The sequence below is a fragment of the Nyctibius grandis genome, chromosome 1 (genome assembly GCF_013368605.1).
Source record: "Nyctibius grandis isolate bNycGra1 chromosome 1, bNycGra1.pri, whole genome shotgun sequence".
NCBI lineage: Eukaryota > Metazoa > Chordata > Aves > Nyctibiiformes > Nyctibiidae > Nyctibius > Nyctibius grandis.
Genome location: NC_090658.1, coordinates 97,580,686 through 97,600,548, shown reverse-complemented (window position 1 = coordinate 97,600,548; position 19,863 = coordinate 97,580,686). Strand labels below are relative to the sequence as shown.

Here is a 19,863-nt window from a genome sequence, read left to right as displayed (position 1 = left end):
ATATTTCAAACCATTTCAGATAAACAATGTGGTAGAATATTAAACTTACATCAGCAAGCATTTATTAAGACTGTCATTAGCAAGCCCTTATGTTTTAAAGAATGCCAAAATACTTTGAAAGCCAGTGGAGTACTCTGTGGAGTCCTTTCTTAAAATACCGAAATATAGGCTGTTTGGGAAAAAGGACTGACAATCGCTGACCATAAAGAGAAACAGAAGCCATGTGTTTTGGTAGTAGGACTTCAGTTAGGATAGTTTTCCTTGGCTTATTAACAAGCACAAGTTTGATCATTTGGCTTAGATCTCCTCAGAAAGGAGCAAAGCCAGCAGCTGAAGGGTTGTTCCTGACTGAATCTGATTAACAAGAAATCATTGTCAATAAAGAAAGTTATTTGTGGCGTCAGATGGTGGTCGTGAAGTTATGACTGCTGCATATGATGGGGTATGAGAGTGTAAACTTACCCTGTGATTCCTGCAGTTTAATTACATGTACTGATCTTTCTTTAGAAACTATACTTCAAGATTTTCACTTTTTTATAATAATGCCAAAGTTCAATGCACTGTACATACTATTTAAATTCCAGAAATGGCAAGCTGAAAAAAGAAAGTTATCTAAATAACTTTCACATCATGTTTTCCTTTCTGTCCCTGCTAACATCCCCAGGAGACAGTGACTCACTCCTTGCTTTTATTTTTGGTTCATTTGACACAGACTGTGAAGACCGCCCTTTTTGTAGAGAAATTGAAATGCACAGCACATAAATTGTAATAAAATGTTATGATTTTTAAAGGCTTAACAGTACATATTTATGTTTTTAATTTTTGAAGATTAACCTGTTTTCAAACTTTATTGCCGCTAGTTAATAAGGGATCTTTTAAAAAGACTCATTTCATAGCACAATAACAGGTGCTGTATTATTTTGGACATACTTAATATGTTTGCACAAGTGGATTCTTTAATATGTTTTGTGTGTACAAATTGTAGCTGTGTTCTGAGAAAGGAGCCTTGATAGTGTCTCAAAAACCTTTTTCCAGCAAAGCTGAAAGTAATTTCAGGCAATGTTACTTGGTTATATAGATTTCATAAATGTTTTGCACTTCTTTCTAAATGAATATGGAAATGAGATAAACTTCTCTTTAAATTAAAGGGGATGAAGTTCTAGAATGGAATGGTAAACCCTTGCCTGGAGCTACAAATGAAGAAGTTTACAACATTATTTTAGAATCAAAATCAGAACCTCAAGTTGAGATTATTGTTTCAAGGCCTATTGGGTAAGGCTAAAGACTTCCTTCTTAAGCACAGTTATTACTTCTACTAATGCGACTTTAAAGGGACTGTTTGTGAGTTCGTTATTTTTTATCTCTTAATAATGGAATATGATTCACTTTCTATTATTGACATTCTGTATATTCCATTTTCTTTGCTGCCCCTTACAATCTTGGATCTTTGCTGTGATATATATAAGTATAAATGTTTTCTGTATGGTCAAAGTACTAACAAACAAGGTTTTTGCCAAGTGGCAAAGGAAAATTGGTGGATCAAGTGGACCTGTGCATGAGAAAAATCTGTTTTTCAGGTTTTTAGCTTCATTAAATAAGAATAACTTAAACGAGTATTCATAAGTAGAAGGAAGCATCAGCAAACATTAAGCGCTGCAGGATTTAATAAGTCAATGCTAGTAGGATTTTAAACAGGCCTTCTTTAAAAAGCTAAAAAAAAGGGAAACCAAAACTCTTAATTGAAAAAACTGTATTTAGCCTTAAATGATGCTGTCATCAAAATCAAAAGTGGAAACAAAAATACCTTCATATTTATGAAGGTACTTTTTTTCATCAAAAATTAGCATTAATGTGTTATGTTTATAATCTTAATTTTTATTTATTATAAAATTAGATTTAGGGTTTTGTGGTAACAATTCTTATATTCTTGATTTCCCAAATAAACCTTAGAAAGATCATAAAATCTGTTTGAATTGATAAGATTAGTGAGGTTGGCTCTGCATTTGTCACAATTGTTTTAGTGATATTCTACACTCCTTCCCCTAACATGACTCCATTGGGACCATTTTGAGCTAAGTGTTACAGGATTGAATATGAATCATACATTGTAAATTCACATTTATATTGCAGAACAGAGTCACATGATTAACAATAGAAAGTGACTCTTGGCTAGTTTAAAAAAAATAATTAAAAGGATTTAAGTCTCTCTTTAGTTTGTCACTTTCCCAGAGTTCGTGTGTATAGTATCATGTTCACTGTAAGTCTCTAAATACCGCTATCCTGTAGGTAGATGGTAAACTGTTTACTCCTTATGAATCCATGGTTATTTCATTTTGAATTTGCTAGATTTCATCCTGATCATAATATTTATCTGTTTCAAATATGATAAGTTTTCAGTTTTAGAAACAAAAACACTATTAATTTTCTTTCTCACTAAAACATTCTTATTTTACATTTATTTCACATCAGCTTTTGATGTTCAGTTTTGTCTGTACTGTGCAAGTGTAGCTATATTTTGCAAACGAGTTCTACCTTTTTAATGGCAATCACTATTAAAAATACTTAAATAAAATTAACATTCCTTGCTAATTCCAGTTATGAGCTTGACCTTCTAATGGAAAATAAAAGCTTGATGCAATAATAGTTGTTAAAAGCTAAAATTACCATTACTGTGGGGGAGTAGAACCTTATTTTACATTCTTTAGTCGGATAAATTAGGAGACATTCGTGACTGAAAATTGCAAATTCAGTCCTACATCTTTGTAATTAAAAATAAAATGCCATAAGAACATTTTTGGAAGTCTAGTTTTTATGTTTCAGTTGGCAGAAAAGAAATATGTTGATACTGGACCTGACTTGAACTCCATGTCTCAATTGAAGAAAATATGAAAATTGATTTGTACAACTGATCTAAAAGGAAAGTGCTAGATTAGTATTTCAAATGATGAGCTTTAGATATATTTATTGCTATCAGTATATTTGCAAATGTCATGTATCCTTAAGCTTAAGATAACTTAATTATTAAACCAATTTAATTAGTTTATGAATTTGATAAAGCTAATAGCTTCAAAAAATTAAGTACAGGGTCACCACATTCCAGTGACATATTCTTGAAGAAAAATCAAGAGAAAATACAACAACTGTTGAAATGAGGCATAGAATGTGAAGTGCATTCAAAATCAAAGTGTTTCCGAATCTGAGCAGTGAATTTTACACTAAAAAAGTGCGCCCAGAAATAGTACCAATAAAATATAAAGTTTTGCTTTGGGTGACCCATACTTTTATTTTTCCAGACATAGGCAAAAATAGAGCACGTCAGATTGTGCTTTTATTTTGAGATAAATGGAGTCTTGGCATGAAGGTTTTTACATAGTATAACACCACTGTTCTTGAAGAGTTGTGTCTTGAGTGATTTTTTTTTTGAGAAGAGCAAATAAATATCCCAAAGCAACTACAGCATATAACTTTGAAATTTAAAGATATTTCCTTTGACCAGCAGTAATGAGTCAAAGTTCTGTCTTTTTGTATCAGATTGGGATTTACCTGTCTGTCATCTTAAAAGAACAAAAAATATCAGACACGGTACATCGAAGGAAATAGTGATATTAGTTAACAAAAAAGAATATACTGCACAGCATTTTCTTTTTCTTTTTTTTTTTTAATAATTATATTCTATGTACATTGTGTTACATACTGGGAAATGGTTTGCTTGCATTAACAGATTACTTCCCCCCTCCACCCCAGCTTTTCTATGTCTTGTTGTCCAGACTATGTGATTGTTTCAAATTAATGACATGAAATTTTATTTAATCTAACGAATGTAGTACAGCAAAGTTTTGTATCTACTTTAGGTGCTGACTTAGCAAAATCAAAGCTGCTTGATACAGCATTAAGTGGTAATCCATTACACCTAAAATTCCTGTGAGGAAATAGGTTCCCGAAAGACCTGAAAAATGATATTTTGTCTGCATAATTTAAATGTTTTCATCTCTCAGTATTAATAATGCAAATAATGTACCAATACTTTTAATGGTCTCTATTTAAAAAATCCTAGCATATTAGGTCTAAAAAGCCCAAATATGACACACTTTGGCTTAAGTGAATAATGGGAGGACTTTAAGCCCACAAATTAGATGACTGCCAGTTACAAAACTGGTGTCTAAACCATTTGCTCAGTCTTGTAAATTTGGATTTCTGTGTCTACTAGCAAATGTAATTTTGAGTAATGGATAATTGTAAGATGTTTATTAGAGAAAAGTGTGAAACGTAACACTATTAGCAGATGAAGGCATAACAACAGTAAACATTATAACCACAATAGTACCTTAAAAACTCCATATAAACTAATTGATGCTAATGATTGCAACACAAGGTAGATAAGAAACCTATAAAAAGTAGAATTAATGGGTTAGCTATCTAAATATGAGGAGAAGAATTACCTATGAATATACACACAACGCAAGAGGTGGTTAACATAGACAGCATAGAAAATGCTCCGGCAGTATGCTTTTTGGAGAAGAAACCTGGCATGGTAACTAACTCATCGTCTCTTGTGTGCTTGGATGAGATGGGATAGTGCAGGTAAACAAAATGTTTTTTCATTTGTCTCTGTTTTCTTTGTCAGATGCTATCTATCTTTGCTTGGATTTCCACAGATAATATTGCCAAAACTGTTGTTTTTCTGGTGTGATTCAGCTCCTCTGTGCAGGGACTGCTACTGTGCAAGGAGGTTGAACCTCCATCATAAAACAGGCAGTACTGAATTCCAGAGAGTCACTCAAGTAATGTAATTAGTGTAAACTGCAGACTGATCTACAGGTTCTGATGGGAAGGAGTGGTTTTGGAAATAGGAGGATGAGCATGGGGGTCAGGTACTCAGAAACTCTGAAAACTCTGTAGGGTGTAGAGGATGATCCTTCTGTCCCTAAAGAAATGTGGGTTACAACCACATTTGAATTTGGTTTATCTTCAGTGATCAAGCTCCTGACTATATCCCTCAGAGAAATTATAGCTGGTCCTGTGTTTTACAAAATAGCGATCCTCACAAATCATATATCTGCACAGAGTAGTCTCAACCTAAGGTATAGTTTGGTTTAATTTGTGTATTCATTGAGGTGTTGAAGGATCAGGTATAAGATAGTCACACATAAGACCGCACAAAACCTTTGCCTGTCAGGGTAGAGATAGAAAGACAAAGCTCGACGTCAGCAGCTCTTTACTGGAATGTGTCTGACATTACTTTTCTGATGTTCACGTTGCTCTGAAAGCAGAGCAAAATTTTGCTCTTATTTTCCATAAGTGGTTGTGCTACTTCTTACTTTGTTTTTACCATTTGCTTTGACTGGTCTAGTTTTGAATATTATAAGTCATGAGGTTTCTACTATTTCTTCTGAAGAGCTTTTTTTGTAAATCATAGTGTTAGAATATCTCCTGCGATCTGTAAGAGCAGGCTAAATAAGACTCATTTTCTTACCTAACAAGCTTTAGATTATAGTTTATTTTAGAATTTTCATTCTTCAATTAAAATACCACTCAGACATTTGATGAAGTCACTTGATACATAACACCAGTTATTTTCTTGTGGGCATGTAATATTTGATAGATTATTATGTAAAGTGGATTACTGAATTTGTAAGAAGTTTAAATATGGACAGAAGCATAGCTTTGAATTATTTCATGTCCGTTTTGAAATCAATAGCGGAAAGCAGAACAGAGCTTGTTAAGATACTCTGCTACAAGTTTGGTGATCAGTACTGTATTGCATATTTAATTTATTGGTTTCTTTGCTTTTTGTGTCTTGCAGTTCTGTGTGGAGCTGTGCTTAAACAAAATAAATATATTAGGGATATGTGTATGTCAAAAAATGTCCACATGCAATCGTACTATGGTTTGATTTTTTTTTTAGGCTTTGAAGAAATGCATTATTGTTTTGTTTGCCTAACATTGCTAATGTTATTTGCTTTTTCTTTTTATTATTATAAGACGTTTTCATCAGTTTCATTCCGTGAACTCCTTGAGACGTTTATATAAAAATTACTAGTGAGTTAATCTATGTCATATTTTTTGGATTTTTTTCCTCCAAAAAATAGTTGAACATCCATAGCTATACTACTTTTTGCCACCTTTCTCTTCCTAAAAGCTCTCTAACTTTATTGTTCTGGTTATTTTCATGAATGCTAGTAGAAAATATCTTTAAATATTTCTCCTTTCTTTCCTTGTAACCCATTAGAACAGAAAGAGATCCATATTTCTAAAATGTGTCCCAGAAGCATATTTGTTACAGCGGAAGGTCGTCTACATTGTTTCTAATTATTGTGTGTGTATTCACATTTTAGTGATATTCCACGGATTCCTGAGACTTCTCACCCCCCATTAGAGTCTAGTGAGTACATGCCTCGTTCCTTTCACTAAGCATGATCTTGTACCCAGCACAATCGTTTTGGCTGTGAATTTTCTGAAAGATGAGAACTGGAAGACTGCATTGGCTCCAAGGTTTTTGTGTGACAAAATTCAATGAGATTTGGTCTTGTGTGTTAAATTTGAAACAATATAGATTTGATGAAAAGCTATACAGATTTCAAATGTTAGCAGGATTTTATTGTTTTCTTTATATCTTTTGTTGTTAATACCATACTGGTATACATGCTGTGGCCCAAAACAGTCAATACTTGCCCTAACATAAGAGAGAAAACAGTTATCGGGATTGCTAAAAGTACAAATGGTGTCAGGATTTCACCTCCTGCACCATCCAGCGTAAGTCCAGAGTTCTTGTTTCTCTTTTTCTTAACAAGAAAATGTTGGTGAGGTGAATTTTTTGTGCATCAGGCTTCAAAATAATGTTTTTCTTTTTAACTATCCCATTTTGAATGGTGTCAGCTAGAGTGTGTGAGGGCTGTGACTCCCAGTCCTTTCCTCATCTGAGCCTTGTCTGAGATGCAACCAGAAACCTTCCCTGGGACAGAGTCCTGGGGGGCCACTGAATACTGTTACACCTGTCATGAGCTCATCCCATTAGCGAGGGCTCTGCTTCACTCTTGGAAAACTGCTGATGTCCACCAGGCACCCGAGCATCCTCCATGCCAGATGCGTGTCCTGCATACCTTCCTGTGTGCCAGTTCCTTGGGAGTTAAAATTTCAGAGGCTACCAGGAGTATAGCTCATACAACAGATGTGAGTTTATTCATCAAAGATTTGAGATCATAGAATCATAGAACAGTATGGGTTGGAAGGGAAATGTGTATTTCTGTCAGAGGACAATATTTTATTTAAAATGCTTGGTATAGTTTGTCATTGCTATATGAGGAGCACTTTTTTATATGTTATTTCAAGCAAAACAAAAAAATGGCAGGTTTAATCTGGGGTAAGTGTATCCAGACAGTCTTTTTCAACATGCTATCTACATCAGTTTAAAATCTTTCTGTATATTAATCTGGTTATAGTGTGTATAGATACAAGCTTTATACAATTCAAAGAAAAAGCAATTCATAAGTTATCCAAATTCACTTCAGAGTTTTGGACAGAAAGTTCATGTGTTTCTCATGGTTTTTTTAGGTTCAAGTTCTTTTGAATCTCAGAAGATGGAAAGGCCTTCTATTTCTGTTATATCTCCAACCAGCCCTGGAGCCCTACGGGATGCACCACAAGTCCTACCAGGGCAGCTTTCTGTGAGCATATTTTGGTTTTCCTGAGTTGTTAATGAAACTCCATGAAGTGCTGGTCCCTCAGCCCTCCACATTCCCAAGATCTGTTGGGAGGTCAAGAGAAATGTCTGCTGTTGGTAAAGACTAACATCTTTCAAATGCTTTTTAAGTCCCCCTGTACACACTCACAAACCATCACTGTTATCACAGCAGAGGTAAAGAATTTTTGTCTTAAAACACCAAAGAGCATAGGAACTTACATTGCGAGGAGCCCATGAAAGTGCCTTGTAAGTTGTCATCCTGTACCCTCTGCATTGAAAATGGTCACTTTTCTGTACATGCCCAGTAATCTGCAGATAACAAGCATAGTACCACTTTATCTTTATGTGAGCATTTAAAGAGCTGTGTATTTGTTAAGGGTTACACTGTTCGGTAATGCATTTTAATTTAGATACACACTACATCCTGGAACTGTCTGTAACACTAATTGAAGCTGTGCTTACTAAATATTCTGTGAGTACTTAGACTTTGTTTTGTACATTCTTAAATTTATTTTATATTGATCATATTAACTTCTAAGTATACAGCAGGCTTAAAAATTTCTTGATGTTATGATTCTCTTAAGAAATGATTTAGCTGTATATTATAAGAACATTTGCAAGGTGACAAATCAGAGTACATAGATTTCAACTATGCCTCAAGTTTAGCTGCAGTCAAGGCTTCCTATTTGCATGTAGCTTTTAATGTGCAGAGCTAAGACATATGCTGGTTTAAATGCACCCACATATACAAGATTATGCAGTGAGTACAATAAGCAATGTAAGTATAGTCAAGCACCACCATTTTATTCAGCTGTGGTAAATACGAAAGTCTGTGGTATATACCATCAATCTTTTCCCATCTATCTTAAATATTAAGGGATTTGAAATAAAAGATATTTCATTGTCTCTTGGAAAAAACAATGGTTACTTTTACATTGTGGTTAATGTGATGCCGTCTGAAAATTCTGATTTTTCTCCATTTTCAGTAATATTTTCTGGTAACTTGATTCTTGTAGGTTAAACTGTGGTACGACAAAGTGGGACATCAGTTAATAGTAAATGTTCTGCAAGCAACAGATTTGCCGCCAAGAGCAGACGGACGCCCCCGGAATCCCTATGTAAAAATGTATTTTCTTCCAGACAGAAGGTAGTAGTTTCTCAGTTTAGAAAATTATGTTGTAATTTACTGTGTATTGAATCAACTTTTAAATGAATGCTTATGAAGTAAAGAATTCTTTTTAGTAATTTGTTTTAGTTGGTTTAATTATAACAAAAAATTGTGCTTGAATCATGCAAGTCAGTTTCAAATTAACTTTGTGAACTTTTGGATGAATGCTACCCACTGTGCAGCAAATACTTTCCTCTTTTAGGTGTTATCAGATCAAAAAGAATGAAAACAGTAAGCGCTGATGAGTAGATGACATTTTGTGATTTATCTCTATAAACAATTTACAACAAATATTTATGTTTCAGTGATAAGAGTAAAAGGAGGACCAAAACAGTAAAGAAAAGTCTAGAGCCAAAATGGAACCAAACTTTTCTCTACTCACATGTACATCGTAGAGATTTTAGAGAACGAATGCTTGAAATAACAGTATGGGATCAGCCAAGAGTACAAGAAGAAGAGAGTGAATTTCTTGGAGAGGTGATACATGAAATCACATTTATTCCGAGTTCATTGTTTGGTTTTGAATACATATGCAATGTATTTTATATATGTGTTTGTGTGTGCGTGCCTTGACAGTAAAATTAAAACCTGATAATTTTTCTGCTAGATTCTTATAGAGCTGGAGACAGCGCTTTTAGATGATGAACCACATTGGTATAAGCTACAGACGCATGATGAATCTTCACTACCTCTGCCTCAGCCATCACCTTTCATGCCAAGAAGACATGTTCATGGTGGAGAAAGCACTAGCAAAAAATTACAAAGTAGGTCCAAATTCCATCCATCTCTTTTAAATTTTAAATTAGATACGCTGTATATGGTGTAACGGTATTTAACTTTCATATGCAAGTTAAAAATACTATTTCATAGTCTTTAAACATAATGAAATATGTGTCAGAAAAGAGATGCAAATTATGACATTATGACATGGCAGCCTTTCACCCGTGACACATAACTTTTAAGTATGTGAAACCTGTTGGAATTGGTTTGGTTTTGACTAGCAAAAGAAAATTGTTCAAACATCTGTTTGCATAAATTTCCTTTTAAATAGAAAGGTGATTTTCATCATTATTGGATAGTTTTTTAACAAATTAAAAGTTTTTTATTTAGAAAAAAGTCCTTAAAGACTTATGAGGCTTAAAACCACTTTTCATCCTAAGATTAGTCTGAACCTCCAGTATGGTCATTATACAATCAGATGAGAAGTGTACTTCTGCAGGAGAGAAAAATTTTATGTATGTATTTGGGAGGTACAGTTGTTTTGATGAGTCTGATTTCAGGTTTGTATGAGGCATATTAAAATAATGAATGTGTTGAAATATTTGAATATTATAGCTTCTCTGTTCATTTAAATTAATTTAAGATTTATTTAGAAATAGGAAGGATGTAGGGGATTATTTTAAAATACGTTTCCAAGCTATTTTTCTGTTTTTTCTTAAACATCGAAGTCATTCATTCCAGCCAATGCATAGGAAATTGGTGCACATTCAGGAATGAATTATAAAAATGTGATACTGCTGTCATTGCTGTGTGAGGATACATATAGAGAGAGCAAATTAAAGGTTAGTTTTCATGAGATACTTGAACTTTTTTAAAAGCCAAACCAGGCCACAGTGCTATTTCCTCTTCCCCTCTCTCACCATATGCTGCCACCTCTCCTTTCCTGTTCAGCAAGCTGATGCAGCTTACTCACTGAAATAGCACAAAAGTATTTTTTCCTTTATTTGAGTTAACTTTTTGCTGGCTTAGTGAGATAAACTATCCTAGTAGAGGATTACTGAGGACTTGAGGGAAGGAGAAGGGGAAAGGAGGCTGCAGCAGCTGTAAAATGTTAAATTGGCTCAGCTGTCTTGTGAAATGTCACTGTCAATCACTGCCATTTAGTTCTCCTCCTCTATTGTTTAGACTTAAAGTCATCTTATTAATTTCAGTAGTACATTAAATGAACATATTTTTACATTTTATAACATGACCAGATGTTCAGGTATTTGTTTACCTTACTGTTGTGCAGGATCTCGGCCAATCAGTGATAGTGACATCTCAGATTATGATGTTGATGATGGTATTGGAGTTGTTCCTCCAGGTGCGTGGATGAACTGCATGGTCCTGCTTTCTTCTTCTTCTTCTTTTTTGCTTGTTTTTTTTTTCTTTATAACATTTCGGAATACTGGGGATACTGGTTTCAGAGAGTGCATTGTGAAAAAAACAGTTTTCCTGATTATTCCATGTCCTGTCCTAAATCATGGTGAAATAAAAGATTCTACTATTCATTCACTGATATTTCTTTTATATATCATTCTTCATATGTGAACCACTGGATGGTTCAAATTGTTTAATTGTTTACTGCATAATGTTCCAAACATTACTTAAAATATAAATTAAATTCAAAAAATCATTTTAAAATAGTAATTAAGATTTCAGTGTTTATTGCAAGCATTTTTTTTTCTTTTGCTTTTTGCTTGAAACTTAGATATAATGCAGTGTCCCATGGACTTTACTGAGAATGCATGCCTGTAGATTAAGATGCATGTAGCATGGCTATAGCTTTTATAGTTTTCATAAGCCTTCATGACCTATCATTACCTAGATGTTCATAAATATATACTTGTAGAGACTATCTTGGTTTGACTTTTAGTTCAGCATTCCTTACATACTGAAAATCTTGAGGGTCATTTTGGATACCACATTTTTCTACTTCTATTTGACTGTTGACACAAGGCAGATGAATATGTTTCCCAATTGTCCCAAACTAACTGAAGAGTCACTATGTCATTACCAGCACTAAATCAGTGGATCTTCCTGATGAAAATCACTGAATTAAATCGTGGTGGGATTTGGAAAGCTCTCAGCTTCCTGATCTGTGTTTAAAATAATCTGAAAATTTATTTATTCATTATATAACCATACAAATAAATCACATATGTCATTAATGCAATATAATTTTGATGTTTACTGAGCCAAATTCTCCTTCCTTTGATGTTGATTGGGTTCTTTCCTTACTCTAATGCACTTACCACCTGAGTTACTAAGTGGGAGATTTGTTCAGGTATGTCTAGTAATGATATTAGCTTTAATGAAGTGGTTAATCTTGAAATTTTGACATCAGCTGAGAGAGTAACCATTTTAAATTAAATTAAATACTAGGTTCTAAATATTTTTTCCTGTTTATTATTTCATCTTTTTTAGTTGGCAGTGTAGATACTGGCATATCTGTGTAGACTGACACGTTTAAGGTTTCAGTATACTGTGTTAAGAATTGGGGCTTTTTTTCAGCTGCCAGCTCTTCAAGGCATCCATTTGTCATTTGAAATAAAGCTGTGGTAGGTTGACCCTGGCTGGATGCCAGGTGCCCACCAAAGCCACTCTATCACTCCCCCTCCTCAGATGGACAGGGGAGAGAAAATATAATGAAAGGCTTGTGGGTTGAGATAAGGACAGGGAGAGATCACTCAGCAATTACTGTCATGGGTAAAACAGACTCGACTTGGGGAAAAATTAATTTAATTTATTACCAATCAAATCAGAGTAGGGTAATAAGAAATAAAAACTAAATCTTAAAACACCTTCCCCCCACCCCTCTCTTCTTCCCAGGCTCAGCTTCACTCCTAAGTTTTCTATCTCCTCCCCCCCAAGCGGCACAGGTGGACGGGGAATGGGGGTTGTGGTCAGTTCATCACACGTCGTCTCTGCCGCTCCTTCCTCCTCAGGGGGAGGACTCCTCACACTCTTCCCCTGCTCCAGCATGGGTCCCTTTAGGTCCCTTCAGGAACAGATTGTTCCAGCGTGGGTCCCCCATGGGGTCACAAGTCCTGCCAGCAAACCTGCTCCAGCATGGGCTCCTCTCTCCATGGGTCCACAGGTTCTGCCAGGAGCCTACTCCAACGTGGGCTTCCCACAGGGTCCCAGCCTCCTTCAGGCATCCACCTGCTCCGGCATGGGGTCCTCCACGGGCTGCAGGTGGATATCTGCTCCACCATTAACCTCCATGGGCTGCAGGGTGACAACCTACCTCACCATTGTCTTCCCCACAGGCTGCAGGGGAATCTCTGCTCCAGTGCCTGGAGCATCTTCTCCCCCTCCTTCTTCACTGACCTTGGTGTCTGCAGAGTTGTTTTTCTCACGTATTCTCACTCTTCTCTTCTGACTGCTGCAGTTGCTGTTGTGCGGCAACTTTTTCCCCTTCTTAACTATGTTATCACAGAGATGCTACCACTGTCTCTGATGGGCTCAGCCTTGGCCAGCAGTGGGTCCGTCTTGGAGCTGGCTGGCATTGGCTCTGTTGGACACAGGGGAAGCTTCTAGCAGCGTTTCACAGAAGCCACCCCTGTAGCCCTCCAGCTACCAAAACCTTGACACACTAACCCAATAAAAAACCGTTTTCCATCTGTCAGGAAATGTTCAAAAATGTTCAGCTGAATGCATCAGACTCTATTCACTGGGTCATCACTTGAGTAACTGATTCTTACGGAAATTTCTTGGGACGCTGCATGCTCAAGTGTGCGTTTGGAGAATGCACGGGTCCAAACTTTCTCAGAGATCACTGTAGAAAATTGCAAGATTTAATCTGTAGCAATAGGATTTACAATGAGCTGAGAGTCTCTAAACTGAAACTCGAAGGGCCTGGTGAGGAAACTCCTTCTGAAGTCCACCTAATTAGAAACAATCTGGCAGCTGACCTCACCAAAAGCACAAATTTTTTGCGTTTAATGGATACATGTTTGGCAATGATGAGTGGAGTTCATCTGTTTGTGTCTCCTATCTGAAGTGGATATACATGTAAGTGTGGGGGTTTTGTTTGCAGGTGCAACCTGAATTCTTAAATGGGGGTTAGACTTTAGACACACAGGGGCAAAGAAAATTTCAATCATCAGCCATGAACGTGTGACAGCCTAGACAGCATATGAAAATGTGTTTTGCCGTGAGAGCTGGTAAAGGTTGCCAATCCCATCATCTACTGAATTGCTCGAGAATCTTAGGCGCAGATTCACAAATGTGCCTGGACACCATGTTCAGTTTCTACCCTCTTGTCCAACCTTCCTTACTTATCACATTGCTAAATCTTCTAAGACTTTGGACTGCTACCTTCATTTGCACTGAATGAATAGTACAGTATCTTCTTCATCTAGCAGACTCCTCTTGAAACTAAGTTGCATGCAAGTTCTTTGTTGTGCTTCAGGGTCTTTACCCCTTTCGTCCTCTCCCCCAATACCATGGACCTCACCAGAGTGTGCTGCAGCTCTTGTCTGGTCCAGATTTCCCACACATTCTCCTACAAGGTATGCATGTGGGAGGAAATGATGAATATCCATATTTCCTCATAATGTAGGATGATGATGCAGCTCAGGTGCATTCTTAGACCATTTTGGCATAGCCTCTATTGGCTTCAACTAGATTAGTCTAGGATTAAGATATTCCTTCTCAACAGAAGTAAGAATATCAAAATTGAGTTTACAACATGTGACACACAAGAAAATGTTTCCCTTTAAAGCCCCTTTTCCTTCCTTTACCACTTACTTGCCAATGTTACCCACTGTGGTGCTTATATATGATGAATAAGCTCTATCTTTATTAAAGATACATTCTTACAGTTATTAATTTATTCTTTTTCTTGAAATATTCAGAAGAGAAGGAAGTTATTTTGCCTTCTTAGTATCTCAAGTTTTTCGCAAAGATTATTGCTCATTTTCTAAAAAACAGACACAGAACTGCAAAATGTAGAAGCAAAAAAGTTCAGTTGATCACTACTGTAAGCTAAAAAAGGAATGATGAAAATATTTTGACTAATTTAACTAACACTGGAAATCAGCAGCTGCAAAGAATCACTGCTTGTCGATGGAAGTAAAAACTGCTACATCAAAAATAATGACACTTTGATAACTTCAAAAATATTTTAAGAAAAGTATTTTTCCCCTGTCATATCACAAATGTATCTTTTCTTTCATGTAATTGTACTGTCCTCATTTATTCTTAGTATCTTGCAGTGATTTATATAATTTTTAAAATTCAGCTCATAGAGCTGTTCACAAAAGGAGTTGATGTCAACAACTGAAAGTAACTTTAATTTGATGCTCAGCTTTAACAGAAAGGATTTTTGACAGATTTTTGTGGTATGCTCACATCTATTTACATGAAGAAAATATTACTTTAAATTTCTTAACCTCTCCTCATATGAGAGATGCTCCAATCTCTTAATTATCTTTGTGATCCTGAGCTGGACTCACACCAGTAACTCCATGTCTGTCTCATACTGGGGAGCCCAGATGTGGCCTCACAATTATAAGTATATAGGAAGGGTCGTAAAGGATCAGTAAAGAATTTAATACAAACTGAACATGTTTTGAGGCCTATCTTTTTAACCAAAACTTCAGTAACTTTCTTAACTAAAAAGAAAAAAAGCTGATATACAGTTGGCAATATCCCAAAGAGTATTTTTAATGAGCTGTATTGCTTATGCTATGGGTAACTCTTCAGAACAATTTATTTTTCTATCATATGTAATCTCCGTAAATGGTTGCATTGTACTTACCTTCCTCCCATAGCAGCAGGGTGATGTCAACATAACACCTTGTCGTTGTCTGTATTGTCTTTAAAAAAAGAGAAGTTCTGGTATCAAACATTTGCTAGAACCATTTTCATCATCCATCCAGCTTCCATTTCACATCATACCTGGCAGTTTCCCATGAGCAACTGAGAAACTTCTGTGTAAACTACCATAAGCTTGATTGCTGCTATCATGCTGGTCCATGCAAGAAATTTCTCTGCTCACTCTGGAGAGCACAGAGCCTTTGTACTTGAGGATATACGGAAATGTTGCTGTTGCTGTCACTGTTGTGGTCACTATGGAAATATGGATGCGATTTGACCAACTTGACAATACTTGAGCTAATAATTAAGATAAATGTGTATTGCTATTGCTCTGTCAGTTCTGTAAGCTTTGTGTACACACAATGCACAATTTTTAGATATTGTTCCCTGGGTAGCTTGGCTATGAAGAATATGTAGGATAAAATAATCTTTCTATACGAGATTTTTAAGTGTGCAGGATAATCCTAGGTGTATTTTTTAGGCAGACTAGAGATACTCTAGAAATATATTTTAAACTTAAATTTATATTTAAATTTTTTATATTTAAATTATATGTATTTCAGTACAGTTGCCTAAAGCTTGGAAAGAAGTTTTGGATTTCTTTGATTTTGGTGTTGAATAAATGTAAACTGGTGTTCTTTCTGATAGAGATGACAGGATTTTATCTAAACAAGCTTGTTTGGAAAATAAAATATCTTTTAGCACATACAGCTTAGATTTAATTATCTTGGGAAAGGGTACACATCCAGCTTTTGTCATGTGTAGTCTTTTTTCTTCCTCTGACAAAAACCCCAGATGCACCCGCGGGTGCTGAGGGAGCTGGCGGAAGTCATTGCTAGGCCACTCTCCATCATCTTTGCTAAGTCGTGGGCAACGGGAGAGGTGCCTGAGGACTGGAGGAAAGCGAATGTCACTCCAGTCTTCAAAAAGGGCAGGAAGGAGGACCCGGGTAACTATAGACCGGTCAGCCTCACCTCCATCCCCGGAAAGGTGATGGAGCAACTTGTCCTTGGTGCTGTCTCTAGGCACATCAAGGATAGGGGGATCATTAGGGGCACTCAGCATGGCTTCACCAACGGGAAGTCTTGCTCAACCAACTTGATAGCCTTTTATGAGGATGTTACCCGGTGGATAGATGATGGTAAAGCTGTGGATGTGGTCTATCTCGATTTCAGTAAAGCGTTTGACACGGTCTCCCACAGCATCGTCGCAGCTAAACTGGGGAAGTGTGGTCTGGATGATCGGGTAGTGAGGTGGATTGTAAACTGGCTGAAGGAAAGAAGCCAGAGAGTAGTGGTCAGCGGGACAGAGTCCAGTTGGAGGTCTGTGTCTAGCGGAGTTCCGCAAGGGTCGGTTCTGGGACCAGTTCTATTCAATATATTCATTAATGACTTGGATGAGGGATTAGAGTGTGCTGTCAGCAAGTTCGCTGATGACACAAAACTGGGAGGAGTGGCTGAGATGCCGGAAGGCTGCGCAGCCATTCAGAGAGACCTGGACAGGCTGGAGAGTTGGGCGGGGAGAAATTTAATGAAATATAACAAGGGCAAGTGTAGAGTCCTGCATCTGGGCAAGAACAACCCCATGTACCAGTACAAGTTGGGGACAGAGCTGTTGGAGACCAGCGTAGGAGAAAGGGACCTGGGGGTCCTAGTGGACAACAGGATGACCATGAGCCAGCAGTGTGCCCTTGTGGCCAAGAAGGCCAATGGCATCCTGGGGTGTATTAGAAGGGGTGTGGTCAGCAGGTCGAGAGAGGTTCTCCTCCCCCTCTACTCTGCCCTGGTGAGGCCGCATCTGGAGTATTGTGTCCAGTTCTGGGCCCCTCAGTTCAAGAAGGACAGGGAACTGCTAGAGAGAGTCCAGCGCAGAGCCACGAAGATGATTAAGGGAGTGGAACATCTCCCTTATGAGGAGAGGCTGAGGGAGCTGGGTCTCTTTAGCTTAGAGAAGAGGAGACTGAGGGGTGACCTCATTAATGTTTATAAATATGTAAAGGGCAAGTGTCATGAGGATGGAGCCAGGCTCTTCTCAGTGACATCCCTCGACAGGACAAGGGGCAATGGGTGCAAGCTGGAGCACAGGAGGTTCCACTTAAATTTGAGGAAAAACTTCTTTACTGTAAGGGTGACTGAACACTGGAACAGGCTGCCCAGAGAGGTTGTGGAGTCTCCTTCTCTGGAGACATTCAAAACCCGCCTGGACGCGTTCCTGTGTGATATGGTCTAGGCAATCCTGCCCCGGCAGGGGGATTGGACTAGATGATCTTTCGAGGTCCCTTCCAATCCCTAACATTCTGTGATTCTGTGATTCTGTGATATTTTCTGCAGCAACCTTAGTGCATGAGATGAGGGAATCTCCACCAAAGTCTAAGGGAGTCCTTTTTTTTCCCCAAAATTTGCACCCAGTCCTTGTCCTGAGATCCTCGTATTTCTTTCTAATTTTATTACACAACTGTGAAACACTTTTACAGCAGATAAGGTACTCCAGCATCACAGTGCATCAAAACCTGCGAAACATTAGTCCTTCTTTGTTAGAAGGTTGATAAACCTCGCTAGATACTTTAATACATGCCATCAACTTCTACGGGTCTATTTTGCAGTCAGTACTCAGTACACCTTTGCTATCAAAAATGCCCATTAAGTGGCAAGCATGTCCTTCTCTGTTTTTCAAACAATAGCCCCCAACCTCCCCAAACTTGAGTAATGTCACATTTTAAATATGAAACTATGTTCATTGTTTGTATTTGACATATCTACCTCAATGTTTGGAAACAGTGCACACATGCATACAACCTTATGGTCACCGATGTTTCTGAGCTACATGATCTGTTCTTATTACAACTGCTTGTCTTTAGGCTCAATCCTACCCTCTCAGATCTATCAATACTCATCCTGCTTCCCGTTTCCCTGATTTCTTAACCTCATCGCACCTCTCTGCTTCAACAAACGGAAGAAACTAGACAGTAACTAGAAAGTCCATAGTAAAACTGTCTAATAATCTTTTTGTTATCCTTGCCTCCTTCACACTTGCCTTCCCTATCATATTTGTAGTGGTAAATATGTTAAAGACAACAAGAAATTATTGAAGTCAATCTTTTTATTTACTAAAGTTGCAGCTGGTGTAAGGCTGGAAGCTACTGCAGGATAGTACAGCACCTTGGTGCTCTGTTATCTTTGGATAACTTTTGTTAATTTGCTCAGTACTATATAAAAGGTGGGGACACAGTTCTGGAGGCTGTGATATTATAAGCTGTATAATCAGGGAAAACAGTCTTAGAGTTCCTTAGATGATAAAATGCATGATCTAGAAGGTCCCTGTTCTCAGTTTTGTGTTGCTAAAATAATCTGTTCTATGGTGGAAGATGTTCTTGTTTCAGGATTACTTATTGCTTTTTCAACAAAGTGTTTTCCCCTGATATGATAATGAGATAATGCATTCAGATAAGTTAGGTGTTGGTTAGAATAGGTTGGTAAACTGATGTACAGTTGGGGAGAAAAAGCATGAATGCTTTCTTGATATTTGTGATCAGGGTTCAGACTTGCAGCTAAACAGGTTATTAAGAGTCATTGAATACATGACCAAGCGTAATACAGACTCTGTGTATGGGACGCACTTTTAAGAGGGCTATAACACTTTTGGTAGAAGATCAGAGAAGAACTGCAAGAATTATACAAATTGTACAAGATATGAAAAAAAAACAAACTTGAAAATTTATAACAAGGTCCTTAAAAAGTGTAACTTAATTTATCCAATTGATGATTGAGTGACTAAATCATAGTCTTTTCCTGCATGGAAAGAAGATTTCTGATACAGGCTGTTTTTTTAACTGAACGAAATAACACATTACAGGAACTTAATGCTAGACAAATTCAGAGAAACAGCAAAATTATTATTTTCAAATCTAAACAATAATTTATGAAGTCATTAAGGGATGACTCAAGGGATGATACTTTCTGTCATTAAGTGATTTTCTGTCAAGAGATTTGTGTAATCTAAGCAAATCTTAGGCTCTTTTGGAAATATAACAGGCACCTTTTGACAGCTGTTCATCTTGTTGAGCTTCATTGTCTCTTTTAGGATGGAATTCAAAGTGTGTATCAAGGCAAACAGTGTGCTACATGGAAAAAAGGCACAGGAATATCATTGCTTTAAAATGTACTAACATTCTGGTTTTTTTTTTATTAAATCCTGTGTAAAAATGAACTATGAGAAACTTTGCAGCTCATTCATAGCATTTGGAAAAAAATGTTCTGCAGAGTATGCAACGCCCAATATTCTATACAATATACTCTAAATGCTCGTAATTTTTCAAAGTAGGTGATTTTGGCCAAGTTCAGTAGAGAATATCTGCATTTAACTGAAAGAAGAGTCAGAAGGATATTTTATATATGAGCAGTCCTGGATGAGTCTGTGCTGCTGTACAGAA

General features: G+C 36.9%; 1 protein-coding gene across 5 annotated transcripts in view; it reads left to right on the top strand.

The window, feature by feature from the left end:
- RIMS1 (regulating synaptic membrane exocytosis 1) overlaps positions 1 to 19,863 on the top strand; it is a 364,447-nt gene that overhangs the window by 218,240 nt on the left and 126,344 nt on the right. For 2 of the 5 annotated variants that reach the window (XM_068425021.1, XM_068425011.1), the window contains 8 exons: positions 1,149 to 1,272; positions 5,983 to 6,039; positions 6,336 to 6,382; positions 7,552 to 7,664; positions 8,698 to 8,828; positions 9,155 to 9,326; positions 9,457 to 9,613; positions 10,861 to 10,932. In XM_068425021.1, the coding sequence (XP_068281122.1) occupies positions 1,149 to 1,272; positions 5,983 to 6,039; positions 6,336 to 6,382; positions 7,552 to 7,664; positions 8,698 to 8,828; positions 9,155 to 9,326; positions 9,457 to 9,613; positions 10,861 to 10,932 (873 nt within the window). The remainder of the gene's footprint in view (positions 1 to 1,148; positions 1,273 to 5,982; positions 6,040 to 6,335; positions 6,383 to 7,551; positions 7,665 to 8,697; positions 8,829 to 9,154; positions 9,327 to 9,456; positions 9,614 to 10,860; positions 10,933 to 19,863) is intronic. The other 3 variants (XM_068425036.1, XM_068425028.1, XM_068425045.1) reach the window with 2 other exon arrangements.